Source organism: Primulina eburnea, chromosome 2 (genome assembly GCF_022965805.1).
Source record: "Primulina eburnea isolate SZY01 chromosome 2, ASM2296580v1, whole genome shotgun sequence".
NCBI lineage: Eukaryota > Viridiplantae > Streptophyta > Magnoliopsida > Lamiales > Gesneriaceae > Primulina > Primulina eburnea.
The window spans coordinates 42,518,700-42,538,879 of NC_133102.1; the positions used below are offsets into that span (position 1 = coordinate 42,518,700).

At 34.7% G+C, this 20,180-nt stretch overlaps 3 protein-coding genes and 1 long non-coding RNA gene across 6 annotated transcripts; 3 read left to right on the plus strand and 1 right to left on the minus strand.

Annotated features, from left to right (window-relative positions):
* The first annotated feature begins 2,989 nt into the window (after positions 1-2,989).
* On the plus strand, positions 2,990-4,420 carry LOC140823340 (uncharacterized). The gene is made up of 2 exons (XR_012116193.1): positions 2,990-3,175; positions 4,114-4,420. It is a non-coding gene; the product is annotated as an uncharacterized lncRNA (long non-coding RNA).
* On the minus strand, positions 4,027-11,022 carry LOC140823339 (gamma-tubulin complex component 4 homolog). Of its 3 annotated transcripts, XM_073184625.1 has the most exons (17): positions 10,880-11,022; positions 10,411-10,678; positions 9,997-10,288; positions 9,334-9,470; positions 8,965-9,063; positions 8,763-8,880; positions 8,164-8,442; positions 7,852-7,932; positions 7,699-7,782; positions 6,625-6,711; positions 6,055-6,110; positions 5,779-5,967; positions 5,353-5,575; positions 5,103-5,191; positions 4,818-4,971; positions 4,500-4,622; positions 4,027-4,418 (listed from the first exon to the last, which is right to left on the minus strand). In XM_073184625.1, exons 2-17 carry the CDS (start codon positions 10,578-10,580, stop codon positions 4,353-4,355), a joined length of 2,247 nt encoding a protein of 748 aa, XP_073040726.1. In that variant the 5' UTR covers positions 10,581-10,678; positions 10,880-11,022; the 3' UTR covers positions 4,027-4,352. The 3 variants fall into 3 exon arrangements, with proteins under 3 accessions (XP_073040726.1, XP_073040727.1, XP_073040728.1); XM_073184626.1 differs by lacking the exon at positions 10,880-11,022 and having other exon boundaries at positions 9,997-10,078; positions 10,144-10,553; XM_073184627.1 differs by lacking the exons at positions 9,997-10,288; positions 10,411-10,678; positions 10,880-11,022 and adding an exon at positions 9,625-9,988.
* A 2,611-nt stretch (positions 11,023-13,633) lies between these two features.
* Positions 13,634-14,283, plus strand: LOC140824735 (protein SENESCENCE-ASSOCIATED GENE 21, mitochondrial-like). Its single transcript, XM_073186281.1, has 2 exons — positions 13,634-13,813; positions 13,909-14,283. Exons 1-2 carry the CDS (start codon positions 13,740-13,742, stop codon positions 14,120-14,122), a joined length of 288 nt encoding a protein of 95 aa, XP_073042382.1. The 5' UTR covers positions 13,634-13,739; the 3' UTR covers positions 14,123-14,283.
* A 3,529-nt stretch (positions 14,284-17,812) lies between these two features.
* LOC140824736 (protein SENESCENCE-ASSOCIATED GENE 21, mitochondrial-like) lies at positions 17,813-18,473 on the plus strand. The gene is made up of 2 exons (XM_073186282.1): positions 17,813-18,008; positions 18,106-18,473. Exons 1-2 carry the CDS (start codon positions 17,935-17,937, stop codon positions 18,317-18,319), a joined length of 288 nt encoding a protein of 95 aa, XP_073042383.1. The 5' UTR covers positions 17,813-17,934; the 3' UTR covers positions 18,320-18,473.
* The last annotated feature ends 1,707 nt before the right edge of the window (positions 18,474-20,180 follow it).

Consider the following 20,180-nt stretch of genomic DNA (forward strand, 5'->3'; position numbering starts at 1 on the left):
TCAAATCTCAATACATATAACAATATGAGGTTCAATAACAATTTGAACTTCCAATTGTCAAACTCCAAAATCTTGTTTTTCAAAACAAAAAACAAAATTGACATTAAATTAATCACAATAATGATTATGAATCACAATCTTGAAGCATATTCTGTTCGGAAACGCCTCAAATTTCACGCCTATAAGAGCGGTTGTGGATAACCGGCACTACATCTCATTACGGTACGAGCGGTGTTGGTGAACCGTTGCTGCAAGTGCTCCATCGAAGCGGTTACACACACGCTCCTACATTCGAACCCATTACAAACGGTTTTGTGACACCGCTTCAGTTGCTACACTTATTTGGAGCGGTAACGAAAACGCTCCTGGAAAACCGATCGTAATACATTGTTTTTTTTGTAGTGTATATGCTAGGGCTGTGCTTTGACTCGTTTACCGGCTCCAGGAGAGTCATCAGGTGGCGAGGTTGGGTACAGTTGCGACACATATAGGAGCCAGTGCATTGTAGTCGGGGATTCACCGCTCACCTACGGGTGTGGATATCCTATGTGATCTAATGAAACAATAGTGCATGGAATCTCTGGCCAGAGTATGAGATGTATGTTGGAGAAGGAGTTCTCCAATAGTACACGCGATGCCACTATTATAGTTATCACATATTTATCGAATTAATATGCAACCCTCGATGAACCAATGGTTGCAGATTCGATCGGGATATATGAGATGAAGGGACCGTACTGTACGTTAATCATAATCGACTGGTTCTTGCAGGCACTATCAGTGATACCTAAGGGATCATGGGGCGATGCTACTAGACGCTCTTACCATGATCCGATGGGTGCAATCAGAAATGAGTTCTGACATTCTTGATCAAGGTGTTGATGAAAAGAATGGGGATCAAGGTGTTGATGAAAAGAATGGGGCTAACTAGGGTAAGCCCGAATAAAGGATTATGTCCTGAATCACAAAGAGTTGTGAACCCACGGCTAGCTGTATCCCTGAACCATTGAGGGTCACACAAGCACTGGATCGTTTGTTCCCGTTGAGAGAATAAATTCAAGGAGTTGAATTTATATTATAATATAGTAAATTCAAAGAGTTGAATTTATATTATGATAATTAAATTTTGAGAAAATAAATTCAAGGAGTTGAATTTATGATATAGTAAATTCAAGAAGTTGAATTTATGAAATTTGGAGAGAATAAATTCAAGGAGTTGAATTTATAAAATTTGAGGATTTAATTTATTAAACTCAAATGTTGGGTTTATTAAATATTAAATTTTGGAGGTGATAAAAATTCAAGGAGTTGAATTTATAATTTAAATAATATATTCAAATGTTGAATTTATAATGTAGTTAATTTATTAAGCTCAAAAGTTGAGTTGATTAATTAATAAATTAAATATGGTGGATAATATGTTTAATGGGCTTGTAGGGGTACAAGTCCAACATATTAAAATAATTAAAGTTTTAATGGACTTTGATTAAATTAATTAAACTAGTTGGACTAGCCCAATTAATTAAATCAAGCCCATTAATATTAATTATGTAATTAGGTTATAATCTAATTATAAATAAAGGGTTGAAAAGTCAAACTCTAGCCTCCACCACCTCTCCCTAAAGTGATTCACGTAAATCACTTTAGAACTCCCCCAAAATTTTGGCAATTTTTCCAAAGAAAAGAATTTTGAGTCCTCTCTCAAAATTTTGATCTCAACGTAAAAACTTCTTTCAAATATTCTAGTGCCATTTGAAAGAGGAACAAATCTTCTGGTCGTGGACCTGATTAGAAGAAAGGAGTCTCTTGAAGAAAGTTCGTAGGGATTCATCAAGAGCTACGTCCGCTAATACCGGTGTAGTTGGAGCCACGTGATTTATTCATCAAAGGTATAACATTCTTTACATCCTATGAATGTTTGATAAAATAATACGAGCGTCCAAACATATTTTGATTGTCAAAATAAATAAAAATTTTAAAACTTTCGCTGCGTTTGGGCGTGTAGAAAACCGGAATCCAACATGACTTATATCCAGATGGATAACATTTAACCTGTAGCAAGTGTCCACAGTATGTCCATGGATGGTGCACTCGACACAATAAGGTTGTTCCCTCTGATGGTTCTTGGGATTACAACAAGGCTTGTTGTTGGAAGATCTGTGATGTTCACCTCGGGCTGCTTCAGGTGGAAATTTTTTGGTTCACTTCTGACTGTAAAGGACATCCCATTGGGTGGATATGTAGGAGCACTTCGGTCGTTGCCTCTCCGCTTGAATATCATATAGAACACTTTGTTGATTGATGGAATGGGATCAAGTAAGAAATAAAATGATATGTTCGCTTTGTGTGGTCATGGGTTGTCGACAATTCTTAATAATGCGGTAGATCATAGATTGTTCAGGGGTATCAAGATTGCCAATGGTAGTCCTTTGGTGTCCCATCTCTTCTTTGCTGACGATACTTTTATTTTCTTTTGGGCCACTCTACATGATTGCTTCTAGGTTGAAAAGTGCATTTAGCTTTATGAAGAGGCATCGGGGCAAGCAGTCAACTATGAAAAATCTGTCATTGCATTCTGTCCTAGCACTACGTGGATGATCATTGATGAAATCCAAACTGTTTTTGGAATGCCGATTGTTAGGGAATTCAGTGAGGGGAAATGGGTTAAATGATTGCAAAGTGGCTGAATTCATAAACTTGATTGGTCAATGGGATGAGCAAAGTTACTCACAGTATTTCCCGGATTTGAGGTAGAGGAAATCCTGAATATTCCACTCACTCATAGTAGCGGTGTAGACAAGAGATTTTGGAAATTGGATACGGTCTCACGGGTCTTATTTGTGAGACAGATCTTTTATTAGGGTCACCCATGAAAAAAATATTATTTTTTATTGTGAATATGGGTAGGGTTGACCCGTCTCACGTATTATGATCCGTGAGACGGTCTCACATGAGACCCACTCATGGGATAAAAGAGGAAGATATTCGGTGAAGTCGGGGTATCAATTGGAGATGGGGTTCCTTCATCCTCCATTACACAGTTGTTCTCTTTATTCTTGGTGGGATAAAATCTCAAAATCCCATCCAAAGTGAGGATTTTCATTTGGCGAGCTATTCTCAATTATATTCCCACGGAATTAGATTTGGCTATTCATCATGTCCCTCCCTATTCGAGGTATGTGCTCTTGTGTAATTCACAGTTGGCTTCTACTTGTGATTCCTTGTTTTTTTACGAGGTTAGTTGACTGGTTTGGAAAGATTGTATTTTTGGGCCCTTTGTTCGTCTCTGTGGGGAGGGTGAGTTCTTGGATATGTGGGACGTCAGATTTAGGAAAGCTAGCGCGGTTCATCCAAACTTTAAAAATACATAGTTCATCGTCACCTGCATCACAAACAAAATTTTAAAAACGTCGGAGATTATTCAACGAAAATTTTCTGACACTCAAGTCGGCATTTCCCAAAACCAAGAAATGAAAAGATTTTTAAGAGCTGATAATTTAACCTTGTAGCTTATTCCATATGATCATTTCTATTAATTTTGATATATACTTTTATAAAAGTGAACTATTACATGAGAATTAAAAAAAATTATTTATTTCAAAATAAAATAAAGTTTGCATCTCCACGCTTCATATTCTTATTTCCTAGCTAGAACGGCAAGGGTCAAGTAATACGTTGAAAATAGATAGAATTTTTTCAGTAAAGAATTTTCATTCTATTTTAGTTGGGAATTCATTAATAGTAAAACTTGTAATAAAAAAGGTGTGAAGTAAGTTCTTGGGACAAAAATATTTTAACGTAATTAACTTTAATTTAATCTACAATTTTAAATATTGAAAACAGATTTATCAAAATTTATCTTCTAACTTTAAATAATTAGTTAGTAAGAAAATATTTTTGTTTATGTCAGTTTTTTTTTTGAATTGGTACTATGATTATTTCTTCAAACTCCATTCGATGAGTTTATCTTTATTTGATATATCTGCATTTTGAGTTGACCAATATTTATGATGAACACAAACTATATTATAAACTGAAAAATCAATTGATTAAAATCACAGGCCTTTTTCTAACTTTGACCCCATTCATGATAATTTAAAACTAAACAAACAGGAAAATAATACAGAGGAGATCGGAAAACATCAGAATCAGGAGACACACTAATCATCATATAGCCAGGAATTAAGCTGTACAACATTCTTTCAATTTGATTAAGCAGAAGATCATCAGGCATAGGAACATGGCATTCATCACTCCGGAAATAACTTACAAGTGGCAATAAGCATCCTAGCAACATATCATCACCCTTGGTAACTCGAGTGCGAGGTATATTTAGGAAACATGATCAACACTCATTGCAGAACTCCTCCAAGTGCTGGCCGTGGTCTCACAACATTCAGCACTCCCCTTGCAGTTGCCTGTCAATGTAAATATTATGCAAATTATATCGTGATCATACAGATGGTCAAATTAAGTTCTTTCCAGTTAGATGTTTTGACCTCAAAAAAGGAGTTGAAGTTAAGGCGCAGAAGAAAGCGTCTGAGGAATGGTGCCCTTTGACTCCCAGCTATTCTGCTGCTGCGGAGGATGGTGTATAATGAATTTGATTTCTTGTTGAACTCCTGCAGAGATATAGACATCCAACGACTGCTAGTTGAGCCACTTAAGAGCCGATAAATGGGCTACAGTATCCATTCAATTCACAATACTTCATAACCAGATGAGTTCAATGTAATGCAAAAGTCAGATTGAATCCCATTTGGTCAATACACTAATAAAGTACAGAGAATAACGTTGCCTGTATGCTCTAGTAGTACCTCAGCTATGAACTCCAGTTCGGCCGTACTTTCACTGTTTTCATAGGTTTCAATATTCCAGCAAAATTGCAAGCAAACTTTCATTATTCCATCCAGAATGCGTGATACAGAACCAATGTCCAAGAAAGATTGAGAAATTAGTGTGGATAAATACCTGCAGAGACATAATTTATTAATGCCAGACTTCTACAATTCATCCACCATTGCAACAAAAAACAAACCAGACTAGATATTTTATGGGCACAATCACCTGCAATTCTTTAAGCTAAAAACTACTACACTTACTCTTGATGGTAGCCCACCAGTTCTGTGAAATCGCGAGAACTTTGAATATGAGCTTGTAAAACATTCCATTGAGATTCAACCACATCCACCTGGCAAAATTAAAGATGCTTGTAATAACAAATAAATCTCTTAAACGAGAATTAAAGAAATTAAGCTGTATGCATTTAACATGTAAATTATTCTATTATACTAACAGAGAAGTATTTACTGGCAGTACATCACCACTGAGCACAAGGGCATTGCAAGTTACCTGGATATAGAACTGAAGATTTCTTATTAAGAAGGCCATATGTTCTCTGATACGCCACATTGGTTTACAACGTCGTCGCTGTTGAGATATTGAACTCTTCGAACGGTCATTATGGCGTTTGGCAAAATCGGAATGATCTTCATGCATCGCAGAAGCCCAGGATTTTTCCAATTCCATCTGTGTCCTCTTTAATCGGAATAAATACTGGAAGATCCTCAGATACCTGTGACAATGGTTGATAGAAAAGGGTAGTCAGCAGCAGCCATAAAATTTGATGCTGCAGAGAAAACCAAGCAGGTGGATTCCACATTCTTGACAATAAAATTCCGGAATGAAGTAATATATATATATATATGTGTGTGTGTGTGTGTGTGTGAAGTTATGCACCAAAAAGGAAAAAACCATTGACCCCAACCAATAACTTACTTAGAGAGAACCTCCTGCGTAAAGAACAACTGTAAGGGCCAGTCAACAGAATATTCAAGAGCAATGCCATCCCAACCATCAATGGATGTTTCTAAGGAGGTACCTGACTGGATACGTGAGTCTCCAACAGAACATGTTTTTTCTTTTGGAAACTCAATCTGTGAGGTCTTAACTATGATTCCTGACATTCTGAAAAAATTAAATTAGGACAGAAGTTAATATAAAAAGTGATAGTACATCTTAATTGAGATTAGGAGACAAAAAAGAGTGTAAAACCTCAGAGACACTCTAGAGAAGTATTTGTCTTCTTCGCCAATGGTCTTTATTGCAGCCTGGATCATAGATATGATTGTTACAGCATAGTAGGATTGCCATAGATATTCATTTTCAGGGCAGATTAATATGAGCCCCGTGGGGCTTCATGTCTCACTGAGCTCTCTGAATTTACAAAAACCCAATCTGAATTGGAAAAGACTTGTGTTGAAGTCATTTATTTGCCTTAATTGGACTTTGTTTAGTTTATCGATTCCTTTGAAGTTCACTTACATCTTATATTAATAATTACTTTACGAAAAGATAGAGTCACGTAATTTTAAATTTAGAAAATTATCAAGTATATTTCACCCATATTGATTAAATAAACTTTGAACAAAAGGAGGGAGAAAGTAAAACGATATATGAATTTTCTTCGGTGAGGACGAGACAGCTTTTAAAGAAACTAGAACATATTCAGCATTGAATTCAAAATCGTGATGTAAATAAATCGCAGGCGAAATTAACTGATGCAAGGATAAGGAAAAGTAGTATGTCTTCCTAACCATGATGACTGTCCTAATTAAAACTAACCAATTGAAAAGGAACCATGAGATCAGCTTCAGCAGTTGATTGACGAGGTGGTAATCGCATCAGCTGGCGACTTTCTTCAAGAAAACTCTAATTGCAAAAAAAAAATCACCATTACTACATGCAAAAAGAAAGACAAAAACAGAAAAAAGGATGAATATTGAGGAAGGAAGAAAGATTTTCTCCATTCCACAAATTTCTATTGAAACTATTGCAATTGGACTCCTAGATTTTGAAGAGCTTGGGGAAGCTTTAAAAAAAAAAGTGGGAGGGGATTGCTGAAGATAAATGGCCGTATTTGTTTTCAAATGGAGTTCTCCACACTCAAAAGTGGAGATATTTGGTCAAATTTCTAATACTTCTGAAACATGTTTCCTGGAAATGTATATAAATATATTAATTAAATTGGAGAATGTGATGTATTTTTTATTAGATTTTTAGATATATTTTCTATTGTAGATGCCTTATCATATTGACATGTGTTGAGCTTTCGGATTTTTATTAATAAGTGAGATATTTAAATTTTTCAAAATATAGTACTTTTTATTAAAATATAATAGAAGAACAGAAAAATTGTTGAAATTGATGAAAACCATAATTAAAATAGTTAATGTATTGGGAAATATGAAAATGTGATGAAAATATAATTTTGGGAAAGGATTGTAAAATAATGTGGATGTGTTTAGTTGTGTTCCAGAAAACAAAAATATTTCCCGACCGTTTTGCCTGAGTAGCTACCAGTTTCATCAATTTCCAAAATCAAGTCTCTCACAATCACTAAACCAACAAAAATATACATCCCACAAACAAATTTTCCATAAAAGAAGAAATCAAACACAAATCCAATTTATTTTTTAAAAAAAACATTGTACAAACTTCAATTTTTTTTTCACTGTACACAATTCAACATTTATTTTAAAACTGCTTTCGAAACTTTTAAGCTAAAAGATTAATGATAATCCGATCAAATGACATCAAAATTATCCAACAGATGAGTTCTTTATTTGGATATCCAAATCCTGATCCAGAAAAATTAACAAAAAAATCATAAACAGATGCAATCGCCTCTAATCAAACCTGGAAAAAATCGCCTTTCGCTAAAAGGAAATAATCTTTAAGAGCCTTCAAATGACCATTCAAGTCAGCGCGCACAACAACAAGCTGCATACATGAAAAAAATATTAATTAATTTCTTTGAGGCCACATAACAATAACGTCTGCAATCAGCACCTGCCAAAGGTGACTTGCTGCAATTGCTTTGATTGAGTTGACCACGGTCTCAAATGATCTCTTATGGAATTCAGAAGACTCCTGAGGAAATAATAGAATATCTCAATAGAGAAAATTCAAACATATGCTAATATCCAAATTATATAAGCACAGGATGTTTAGAGTTTCAATCACAAGAAAAAGACCAAGATGTATGATAACTACAATGGGAACATCACATCATGTTGTGTTAGAAATAGTTTGTTATGATCTAAAACTGATAGACTTGAGCAATAACCAAATTTCATCTGTATGTTAAAAATATGCGGAAACCTTTAAATCTTGCAGCATAGCCTCAATTTTGTCTGCCTCAGACTGAGGAAGCAATTCTTCTCCAATCAAAATGCTCTTAACAGAAGAGTCCTTCTGAAGAGAAAACTTCCCAGGAAACCCTTGTAGTTGTCCCCTTTGTGAGCCTTTGGATATCTGCTGCTGTGATGATGCATCCGGGTATTGAACAGTCGGATGTGGATTTCGTAGAACCTTGATAGCTTTTCCAGCAAATAGTACAGATTCAGCAACATTCATAGGAATGTACTCAGGAAGCATATCCTGCAATATATATGAAAATGGGCAATTGTTTTTGAAACAAGAAGATACTGAAGCAAAAAAAAGGTCAAAAAAATGAGTAACTATGGCACTGTTCCATAAGAAAAACGATCAATTAAAAATAGCAATCCTTTCAAAACATCATAGCCGATAATTCACACATTTTACTTTATTTTTTCTACATTTATTGAGATAAATAAGCATACAACACCCACAATCCTTTTCCAGGTATGCCATGAAGATTACCAACAGTTGTGTGCAAATATATTTACGTAAGAGCATCAAGAACGAGGACAAACAAACATCATTGATGAAAAAAGTACCAGATAAACATGGAAGCCCAGATGCCAATCAGCCAATGACGCGTCGTTAACTGACAAGTGTGCCAACTTCTCGAGAGTATTTGGAGGTGATTCATGTTCGGGATCCCTATCCTCTTGCCTGAAAAGGAGGGAATCCATTTAAGCAATGTTTTTAAGCTAATGTATCAAAGGTAAGTAATAAAGCTACTAGGAAATCTCATACCTTCTAACAAAAAATTCTCCATATTGGTCATGCAGTATGCCATACACCATCCATGAAGCCAGTTGATTGTACATGACCTGATGCCCATGCCATAATAGCCTGTCTGACACAATTATTACACAATCCATCATACAAAGTCAATGAAGAGTGTACGCGTAGAAATTGCATTTTAAAACCATTGATCTACAGCTTCCATTAGCCCTTCGTATATACAGCTGGAAACTTATACATACCTGCTATGTAAAACAATATTCTAAAGACAAGTTGTTGCTGTTCTAGACTTCAGAATGATACGGACTGAAGCAACCGCCTAAGAAAACTAAGCTTAAAAAATTTTGATACAAGCAGATCTCAACAAGTAGTTCGCACCTCTGAATGCAAGTCTGCAGCTCAGGAACTCCGCAGTGGCATCTTTTGTGTAGAAGGTTGAGAAGTTCCCCTCCACAAATGTTATCACGCTCAATCTCCAAAATTATCCCATAAAGAGGTGGCAACAAAATCAAGAACTGTGAAGGAAACTCGAAAGTAAGCATTCATAGAAATGAAAGAAAGCAAATTTGGAATGAATAAAGAAATAAGCTTCAAATACAAAAAAAATACAATTTCATATCATTAAACTGCTCAACATAAAGATATTTCTAAAAGTGATTTCACATTAACCTTATATGAGTACACCATGCATATTGCCAATGCCACATAGCCCCACAAACCGTGCGGAAAAAAAAAACATAAAACATGATAATATAAGCAAAGCCTGCATGAATAAATTCTCAGGTTCCAAGAAACTATTATACAACAAGCTCAAAGGACAAAGATATTCAAATGGGAAAACGGCAAATAAATCGAGCCCATTTCTAGTGCAATTTCCAATCATATATTGAGAAAATCATAACATGTTTCAGTTATCAATTCACGGTACTTGCAAACAGCCCTAATGAACAAAGAACACAACCAGAGTCATAAGCAATATTACAAAGAGTCAGGCTCACAACTTTCAAACAGTAGAGAATAAGTAAATATCTTATATCCTACCTTATTGAGTCCTTGCGTCACTGTTGCCAAAATGGGTAGAGAATCAGATAACATTTTCTGCTCAATGAGTAAAACAGCAGACCTGTAAACAGAGAGCACCTCAACAATGCCGTTCGCAATTGCTCTTCTATACACGCTAGGCTTCACCTTTTTAGCTTTCAATGATTTATTTGCTCTTGATAATGGAGTCCCGTTCGGAGCTCTAATCCAACTCAAGTTCCTAGATTTGGCTGCAAAACGTTCTAGTTCCCGGTAATAAAACCCTAGTGTGATAATCCTTTCTATTACTTCCCTGCAAGCCAAAACCCGAAGCAATATTTATAAACAAAAAACCCTTGCCATACTGAAGAAATCAACTTTTCAAGTCTTAACAGAAGAATTAACAGAAAATAAAGTGAAATATAGTGTGAATACTTATCGCTGGGTTGGATAAAGGATATATCAGGAGCGAGTTTGAAAGTAGGCTCCTCGGCGAGAGGCGCTTCTGGGGATAAGCTAACACGTGGTGATTCATTGTATTCCCTCCCATCGATTATGAGATCTCCAGTGTAACCTACGAGAGCCAACAGCAATTCGTGCAGCATGATTTCACAAATTCACTGGCAAGAGATCGCAGTGTTTCGAAACGTTAAATTAGTTGAAACTGAAGATCTTGCCAGTTTTCTTGTCGCTAAACTCATAACTGCAAATACATGATACAGAGTGGATTTCGTGTCAGTGGATTCTGTAATCCAAAGCTGCCGCAATCGAAATCGAGAATAGAGGCGATACAGTCGCATACTGAGGCAATGTAAACAGGCCAGCAATAAGCAAAATATACGCATATCCATACATACACATACATGAAAATGGCTGCAGAGAGGGAAAGAGAGGTGAAGATAACCTGAAAATAAGCAAGCCTCGGCCAAGCCACATACAATCGGAGTGGGGAGAGTGGGATTACTGCTCATTCCATTCCCTTGCTATTCCAATTCCATTCCCGCCGCATACAAATCTGAAATCTCGGTTGCAGTAATAAATGAAAACATGCCAAGAAAAATACAGGCAAATATTTGAAGACGGGTTTTAGAACTGATAAACTTATTGGGCCCAAAAATGGGTTTCCTTTATGGCCCAGATTGTTTCGATCTTTGAATTTTTCTTCAATTTAATTTTTACCAAAAAGAGATTATTTATTATTTAAAATTATAGTAAAAGTTTAAAATGTGTTTTTTTACTCTTAAACTCGTAGTAATCTTGCTTAAGCTCGAATCTTGATCTACACGCTTCGAGCACTTTGCGTTTTTTAGAACATTTATATAAATATAAATTAAGTTCATTTTAGGCGTTAAAATAAATTATAGAGTAGATATCATCTTATATATATTTGAAAAGTCTAGTATACACACATTTAGTTTTGTGATAAAATAGTGTAGCAAAAATTTGTGTGAGATAGTCTCACGGGTCGTATTTGTGAGACGGATATCTTATTTGGGTCATCCATAAAAAAATATTACTTTTTATTATGAAGATTACTTTTTATTATGAATATAGGTAAGTTGACTCCTCTCACGGATTAAGATCCAATTTTATTAATCAAATATTTATCCATAAAATTGGATCTTAAACCGGCTCAAAATTATTATTAAAACAACTTAAAATTTTAACGATAAATATTGGACTATTAATCTATCCTTATTTAATCCGCTCAACCAAACATTAGGGCTATGTTTATTAATCTTTAAACATCTTACTAAATATTTAAAATAGAGACAACTATACTAACAAACTTTTAATTTCGTACCACGTAAAGTAAAGAAAAAGAGCAAGTTGGTGTTCCTTTGGATGGAGATAAGAATGAATTTTTTGGTAGACTTCATCAAAAGAAACACGTGATACATTGATTTCAGCAGTTTGTGTGCATCTTTTATTATTTTTTCGAAAAAAAAAGTTAAAAATTACTTTATTCTCGTGTATAATTTTTAAATTGCACGGTACCACGTGATTTCTATGCCATCCAGAGAATATATTTTATGTATCCATCTCGAAGTAAGCAAGTACGTAGCCCGATTAGGTGTTCGTTCGTTCGTTCGTTCGATGGATCGATGTATGCGAAGCCAATATAGATATAATTCATAAATTCATGTGCGCACAAATTAATAAAAAGGTTGATTTTGTGGGATTGTCCACAAAATAACAATATTTTTTGCCCATAAATGATGTCTATCGGAATATTTCACCGGCCGACAACATAATTGAGAGAGCATCATGAGATGCGGACACACAGGGCGCCGCCAAACCAGATTTTTTTGTTTTGCGTCACTAATGCCTCGCAGTTTACGATCATGGATTCCCGCCACTAAACCCGCTTCTTTGTAACCGTAGTACCAATCGAGTTTAGTTTTTTCTTAATTCCCACCCTGATTTTGGAGCTGAATCTCCTTTAATTTACATCGTCCAGTTCCATATATATTCTACACATAAATGAAGAATCTTTTAGTGATATATATATATATATATATATAATGTATATATATACAGAGCAATGATATCCTGCACACCTCTTCGGTAGATGAGATCCTACCTATATGGGCACTACCCACATATTCATTTCAACGGGTAAGATTTTGCCACACATACAATTTCATAAAAAAAAAATGGGTCCTATATATGCATGAGCAAATCTTGACCATTCATCCTATCATGGAGGCAATGCCCACATGGGTAGGATGAAATAAACCCACCTGTTCCCTGCACACCTATGAGCGCCTGCTTACGTGGCATGCCCACGAACACAAAATTTTTTGTTTTGTTTTTTTTTAAAAAAAGTTGACCAATCAGGCACCGCCACGTAGGCAGTGCTCATGATACCTTGCACACCTGGTGTACAGGGTAACAAATTCCTCTATGAACAATGATATCCTGCACACCTCTTCCCTGCAAATAAATTTGATAGCACTAAATTTGAATACAAATAAATCGTTGTGGCAATAACAAGATTATTATAAATTAAAAATTATCAAATATTAAATCGAGAGAATAATAAGATTTAAGGATATGTATATATAGGAATTTGTTACCCTGCACACCAGGGTTTATTTTCATCCTACCTATGTGGGCATTGCCCCCATGATAGGATGGATGGTCAAGATTTGTCCATGCATATGTAGGACCCACAATTTTTTTTTGAAATTGTATGTTTGGCAAAATCTTGGCCATCCATCCTCTCATGGGGGCAATGCCCACATGGGTAGGATCTCATTAACCGCACACCAGGTGTGCAAGGTATCATGAGCATCGCCTACGTGGCGGTGCCTGATTGGTCAACTTTTTTTAAAAAAAAACAAAACAAAAAATTTTGTGTTCGTAGGCGTGCCACGTAAGCAGGTGCTCATAGGTGTGCAGGGAAGAGGTGTGTAGGATATCATTGCTCTATATATATATATATATATATATATATATATATATATATATATATGTGTGGTTAATTATGTGGGAGACTATTCAAACCACCGCATGCATTGTAAGTAGCCAACTGTACAACAAGCGCCAGCTGCGTGGACACCTGCTCAATCATTTTGCCGTCTCACAGAAACCCTATTTTGACCCGGCCCATTTATATTTTGAATTTAGTTCTCCTATAAATATGGCCGCCTCCTCCCTCGAAACTCCAATTAAAAAAACAGAGATCCATTCTCCATCCATCGCAGCTGCAGAAACCTGTTCAATAAGAAAGTACTCTCTGCGGCAGCTTTCCAATCTCAATGTCTCGCTCTTTCTCCACCGCTAAGAATGTCTCTGCTTTCGTCACCAACAAAATCTCATCTGCAATCACCTGGTAAAATCATTTTTTTTTTCTATTTCGATGTATAATGCATGTGCGTATCGATTTCGAGTTCAAGATTGTTGAATGGGTGTGTTTGAATATCACAGGAGGGGATACGCTGCGGCGTCGCAGGGTACCGGCGTCTCCAACATCGGGGCCAGTCCCAACGTGATGTTGAAGAAAGGATCCGAGGAACCGAGCAAGATCTCATGGGTGCCTGACCCGGTGACCGGGTATTACCGACCCGAGAACCAGGCGAAGGATGTGGACGCGGCCGAGTTGCGCGCGATGCTCATCAAGGACAAAACCAGACGAGACTGAATCCGAGATCGATCGAGTCACCGTACGTTCTTTTAACTGCGGTAGAGAAATATGCGAGCTCTGCTTCTAGTGGTGGAGGGAGGGGTGTGAACTGCAATTACTGATCCTTGTTTGTTTAGCAGTATGAAATATGAAATGGGAATAAAATCTAGTTGAATGAATCTCTTCTATTTTTCCCATTTTAATTTAATTATCTTTGCATCATCATTTCTTTTGTCTTTTCTATATTTCCCGATTTCATTATAAGATCTACGATAAAAATTTGTGTGAAACGATTTCACGAATCATATTTTATGAGACAGATTTCTTATTTGGGTCATCGATGAAAAAATATCAGTTTTTATGTTAAAAATTATACTTTTTATACTGAATATCGATAGGATTTATCTGTCTCACATATAAAAGATTCGTGAGACCGTCTAAAAAATATATATATTAGAAACTATATCTTTCATTAGGTTTAGTAAAGCCATAATTACATATACTACAAAACCGGATACAATAATGGTCGATTGTCTTCAATTGCAATTTTTCCAAATAATAACTAACTATACAAAGGCAACAATGGTCGATGGCCTACAATTGCAAAATTTTCAAATAATAATTATACAAGGCAACAATTGTCTATGACTTCCAGTTCACGGGGACAAAGAAGTTGTGTGTCGGTCGCCCGTCATGATTTAGAGAGACATGAAGGGTTTCGAAATTTTCAACTTTCACATTGAGTGCTATAATCCTATAATGGGGTCTTCAAATTTCGAAAGGCCAAAAGTTGGATCACTCTAAATAAGCTCATAGCTATTTTGTATTAAACAAATAAATCGGGTTTTTGGATACCGATTGAGTATTTCAGATACATATTTTCTACCCGAATCCGATCATATTAAACATGCCTGCGTAGTTATCCGATTTACGGGTTCGAGTCGGATGACTTGATCTGATTCCCCACCTTACAAATTAGTTCCAATTCATACAAAATAAGTTATTGTATTAGTCTAGTAAATATAAAGTTGCAAATAGAACAAAAAATGTTGAATCATTTAATTCAATCTTTACATGTACCGGAAACGCGACGTTCTCGCCACCACCCACTTTTGAACCAGACAAGCTAAACACCAACTTTGAACCACATACGTTTCACAAGAGCCTTACTCATTTCAACCGTGTATCTAGATAGAGTTTATTTACAAAAAAAAGGTACTCCTCTCAATCATTTAAATTTATGTGTGTTTTTAACATAGAGTGAGTCTCATGTGAGATCGTCTCACGGGTCATAATCCGTGAGACGGGTCAACTCTACCCATATTCACAATAAAAAGTGATACTCTTAGCATAAAAAGTAATACTTTTTCATTGATGACCCAAATAAGAAATCCGTCTCACAAATATAACTCGTGAGATCGTCTCATACATGTTTTTGTCTTTAACATATTAGGGAAATGTCCGTAAAGGTAACTTTTATAAAGCAGTATACTATTTTATCCTTGTTTAATGAAATTTTTTTACAAATAAATGATTTAAAATAAGAGTATATTAGTAAAAACATATAAATGATTTAAAATAGAGATAAATTAGTGAAAGAATAAAAAAATATTTAATAAAAAAAACTGAACTTTATAATTGAAACACGTGAAAAAAAAATCGAATGTTAATTGGGAGTACTTTATTCTTGTGAATAATTTTTAAAGGATCATTCATAAATACATGTGCACACAAATTACTTAAAAAAAAAAAGCTTGGTTTGTGTGCTTTTCAGATAAAATAGCAATAATTGTTTGCCTAGATATTATCACGATCGGTATATTTTGGGAAGTGAGCACCACAAGATCTGGACCCCACGGGTCCAAATATATTCCGCCGCCAAACCCGATTTTTATTACCAAGAGTGGCGTGCATATGTCCCCATTGCCTCGCAATCTACGGCCACAAGCCAACAAATATCTCGGCATTTTCCCCCACTAATCAATTTTTGTTTCTCCTTTTATTTTCACACCAAATTCAAAATATCCTTATGAGAAATGAATAGATATATGGTGAGATAGATCAGTTTTATCGATATTTATAATAAAGAGTATTATTTTTAATAAAAATAATATTTTTCATGAATGATCCAAATAAGAAATCTGTCTCACAAAATATAACTCGTGAGACCGTGTCATACAAATTTTTGTCTCGAAAAATGGTTAATCTTAGAGAAGGGAATAAATCCATAAACGTGTTGTGTTTGAGAATAAAAGCGAAGAATACGTAATATGGTAAGTGATTTTTACTATTAGCTTTTTTTTAAAAAAAAATACTGATATATCTTTATTGATATTTTTAATGCAAAATATAAATTTTGATGGTGTATTGTGAATTGTAAATAAACTTATCATGTAGTTTTAAAATAGACGAAAATATCCGAAGATAAAAATGTACATAAAATCTTCATTTTTTTTATTTACGAAAATAGCATAATAGAATCAACACGATATCAGTTTCTGGATTAGAATTAAACTAGAGAGGAACATAAACAAAATCGAGGTTAAGAAATGGATTTTTTCAAAAATAAAAACTTGTGTGAGACGATCTCACGAGTCGTATTTGGTGAGATATATTTTTTATTGTGCATATCGATATGGTTGATCTGTCTCACAGATAAAGATTCGTGAGATCATCTCACAAAAGACCTACTTTTTTTTTTTGTCAAATGAAAATTGAAACAATGGCTTGTTTTGTATAGGAGTTCCGGACACTCCAAAAAATTATTACAACAATCAATTCCCAATCCCCCATTACAAATCAAAGAAATATAAAATAATCTCATATGGAAACCGTATATATTCCGGATGTAAATGGAGAATCTTCTAGTGATATTTCTAAATATCATATACACGTATTCTTAAATTCTATTATTCTCTCAATTTAATATTATTGATGGTAACTTATTTATAATAATCTTGTTATCGCCACGTCAATTTGTTTTAAATCAAATTTGATTCTTATGATTAGAAATATGAAATATAACAAATTTCATACCACTTATCTAATGTTTTGAGTAATCTCTTATGAGATGATCTCACGAATCTTTATCTATGAAACGAGTCAACTCTAACGATATTCACAATAAAAAGTAATACTCTTAGCATAAAAAATAATATTTTTTCATGGATGGACCAAATAAGAGACATGTCTCACAAAATACGATCCGTGAGACCGTGTCACACAATGTTTAGAGTTAAAAATAATATGTTTGACTTAAAAAATAATATATATTTTTTATAAATCGAGTTGGCTAAGATTCTTTCTAACAAAAATAATTCATAAAACAAACACAAAAATTTTTGTAAGACAATATTATTTGAATTAGCCATAAAAATATTAGTTTTTATAACAAAAATATTACTCATAATTATAAATATAAATAAGATTGACCCGTCTTAGGAATCAAAATACCTGATATCATCTAAAAAATAAGTATATTCGTTAAATTTCATATACTTGTTACCTGTTCTACATGGTCAAAGAGGCACTCAAGGCAGGTTAATTATGTGGGAGATTATTTAAATCACCACATGCATTGCAAGTAGCCAATTGTACAACGAGCGCCAGCTGCCCAATCAAATTGCTTTTTCGCGTCTCACAAGAACCCTATTTTGACCCGGCCCACTTCTTGTATTTTAAATTTGGTTCTCCTATAAATATGGCCGCCTACTCCCTCGAAGCAACCCTAAACAAAGAGGAAATAACAGAGATTCCAACGCCGCTGCGGAAAGTTTTTCCATATTCAATAAGAAATTTAATCAACTCTAAGCGGCAGCTTTCGAATCTCAATGGCTCGCTCTTTCTCCACGGCTAAGAATGTCTCTGCTTTCGTCACCAACAAAATCTCATCTGCAATCACCTGGTAAATCAATTTTTTTTTTTCATTTTGATGTATGAATGCTTGTGCGTATTGATTTCGAGTTCAAGATTGTTGAATGGGTCATGTGTGACTATCACAGGAGGGCATACGCTGCGGCTTCGCAGGGTACCGGCGTCTCCAACATCGGGGCCAGTCCGAACGTGATGTTGAAGAAAGGATCCGAGGAACCGAGCAAAATCTCATGGGTGCCGGACCCCGTGACCGGGTATTACCGACCTGAGAACCAGGCGAAGGATGTGGACGCGGCCGAGTTGCGCGCGATGCTCATCAAGGACAAAACCAGACGAGACTGAATCCGAGATCGATCGAGTCACCGTACGTTCTTTTAACTGTTGGCAGAATCCGTGGTTGTAGTAACTTCTGATTGTGGACCACCATAACTCTGATCCTTCTTTGGTTAGCATGAAATATGAAAAAGGGAATAAAATTTTAATTCTTATATATCAACGAATCTCTTCTATTTTTCTTCGGATTTTGATATAATTTTATTGTTAATCATAGAATAATAGAACGAAATTTGAATACACATCTTACTTATTTACACAATAGTTACAGCTAACATAAAACACTATGTAAAAAGAGAAATATGAATTTTAATTTTATGATTTTGTTTCTCTAAAATTATAAAAATATATTTAAAATCCGTAAATTTGAAATACATCGATTCATACAATAATTTCTAAAATATAATTGTTCTGTCTTGCACGATCCATTTATTTGTCTTTTCTACATTTGCTATTCAGAAAATCTATATACCAGATTAAAAGTTTTATCTTTACATATACTACGAAGCCAAATGAAAAGAAACTCGGGTTGAAAATTGTACCGAATTTCACCTGTACAAATTTAGTTCCATTTCAAAAATAAGTTGTGTGAGATGGACTGGTAAAAATAAAGTAGTCGCAAATATAACGCTATACGACAAATTGTTCATTTGAATTGTTGCATATAACAGAAACACGTCCTTTCGTATAAATGACACGACTCCGTGACTCGATTTCGGTTAAATAATAGTTATAAAAGTTGAGGACCGTCTCACACTACTCATATTCACGATAAAAAGTAATAAATACTCTTAGCATAAAAAATAATGTATTTTCATGGATGACCCAAATAAGAGATCCGTCTCACGAATACGACTCGTGAGATCGTCTCACATAAATTTTTGTCAAAGTTGAGTTAATGTTGTAAGCAGTGAATCATGTGGTTACTTTAGGTTGCATCGAAAGTATTTTTGCGTTCATATTTTTATGAAACTTGATATATATATATATATATATATATATATATATATATATATATATATATATATATATATATTGATGATCTAAAGATTAACATTTGACCACTGACCACGTCATATAAAAAGAAATACTCCAACTGTAACATAAAATAATATCAAACCATGCTAATCAGGTAAATGGTATTAATCAAATTTTTTATAGAAGACAATTTATTTAATAACAAAAAGTAATCCAATAAACCTAATCCAACAGAAGTTAAACTAAGAATGGAATGAAATAAGGACTACTTAATTTTAGTGGTTCTTGAAGTGCCAAGCACTAACAAGTAACCAAATTGTAGTGACCAACAAAGTCATATATACGCGGTGCAAAGTAGTGTCATGAAAGGAAATTAAAATTAGGTTTTTTTTAAATAAAATTTGAAAAAGATACTTACCCTAATAATAGCATTTTGTGCTGTCCAGTTGTTGAGGTCTAAAAATCAAAATTAAAAACAATTATGAACAGTACAATTAGTGGTTGACATTAACAAATCCATGTGAAATCATCCATGGTTCGAATTTTTTTATTACTAAATTGTTATGGGTGGAGGTGGGGGACTTTTTTACTCATATTTCTCCTTCAACCGAGAGATGTTTATGTCATTACACGGTGAAAATAGCGATAACGAGTCGTTCAAGGCTTATTAATTAGCTAAAGAATGACTCCGCGGTCTAATCTTTGAGCTAATTAACTACTGTAGATTCACAATCAAGGAACACAAGTTCAACTATTTAATCCCATCGATCTCATCTAATCATGTGCAGTCAAGGAAGTGCAATTTGCCTAATTTTTACTTAGGATGGTCCGCTTTGCTTATCAATTATGTATAAGAAAAATGTAACCCCTCAATATTAACCAAGAATTATAA

Coding starts and splice junctions, on each gene's coding strand:
- LOC140823339 (XM_073184625.1), bottom strand. CDS start 10,580: ATGCTGCACGAATTGCTGTTGGCTCTCGTAGGTTACACTGGAGATCTC. Junction 8,881..8,964: donor GGAGAATTTTTTGTTAGAAG/GTATGAGATTTC, acceptor CCTCCTTTTCAG/GCAAGAGGATAGGGATCCCG. Junction 7,783..7,851: donor CAGCAAGTCACCTTTGGCAG/GTGCTGATTGCA, acceptor TCATGTATGCAG/CTTGTTGTTGTGCGCGCTGA.
- LOC140824735 (XM_073186281.1), top strand. CDS start 13,740: ATGTCTCGCTCTTTCTCCACCGCTAAGAATGTCTCTGCTTTCGTCACC. Junction 13,814..13,908: donor ATCTCATCTGCAATCACCTG/GTAAAATCATTT, acceptor TGAATATCACAG/GAGGGGATACGCTGCGGCGT.
- LOC140824736 (XM_073186282.1), top strand. CDS start 17,935: ATGGCTCGCTCTTTCTCCACGGCTAAGAATGTCTCTGCTTTCGTCACC. Junction 18,009..18,105: donor ATCTCATCTGCAATCACCTG/GTAAATCAATTT, acceptor TGACTATCACAG/GAGGGCATACGCTGCGGCTT.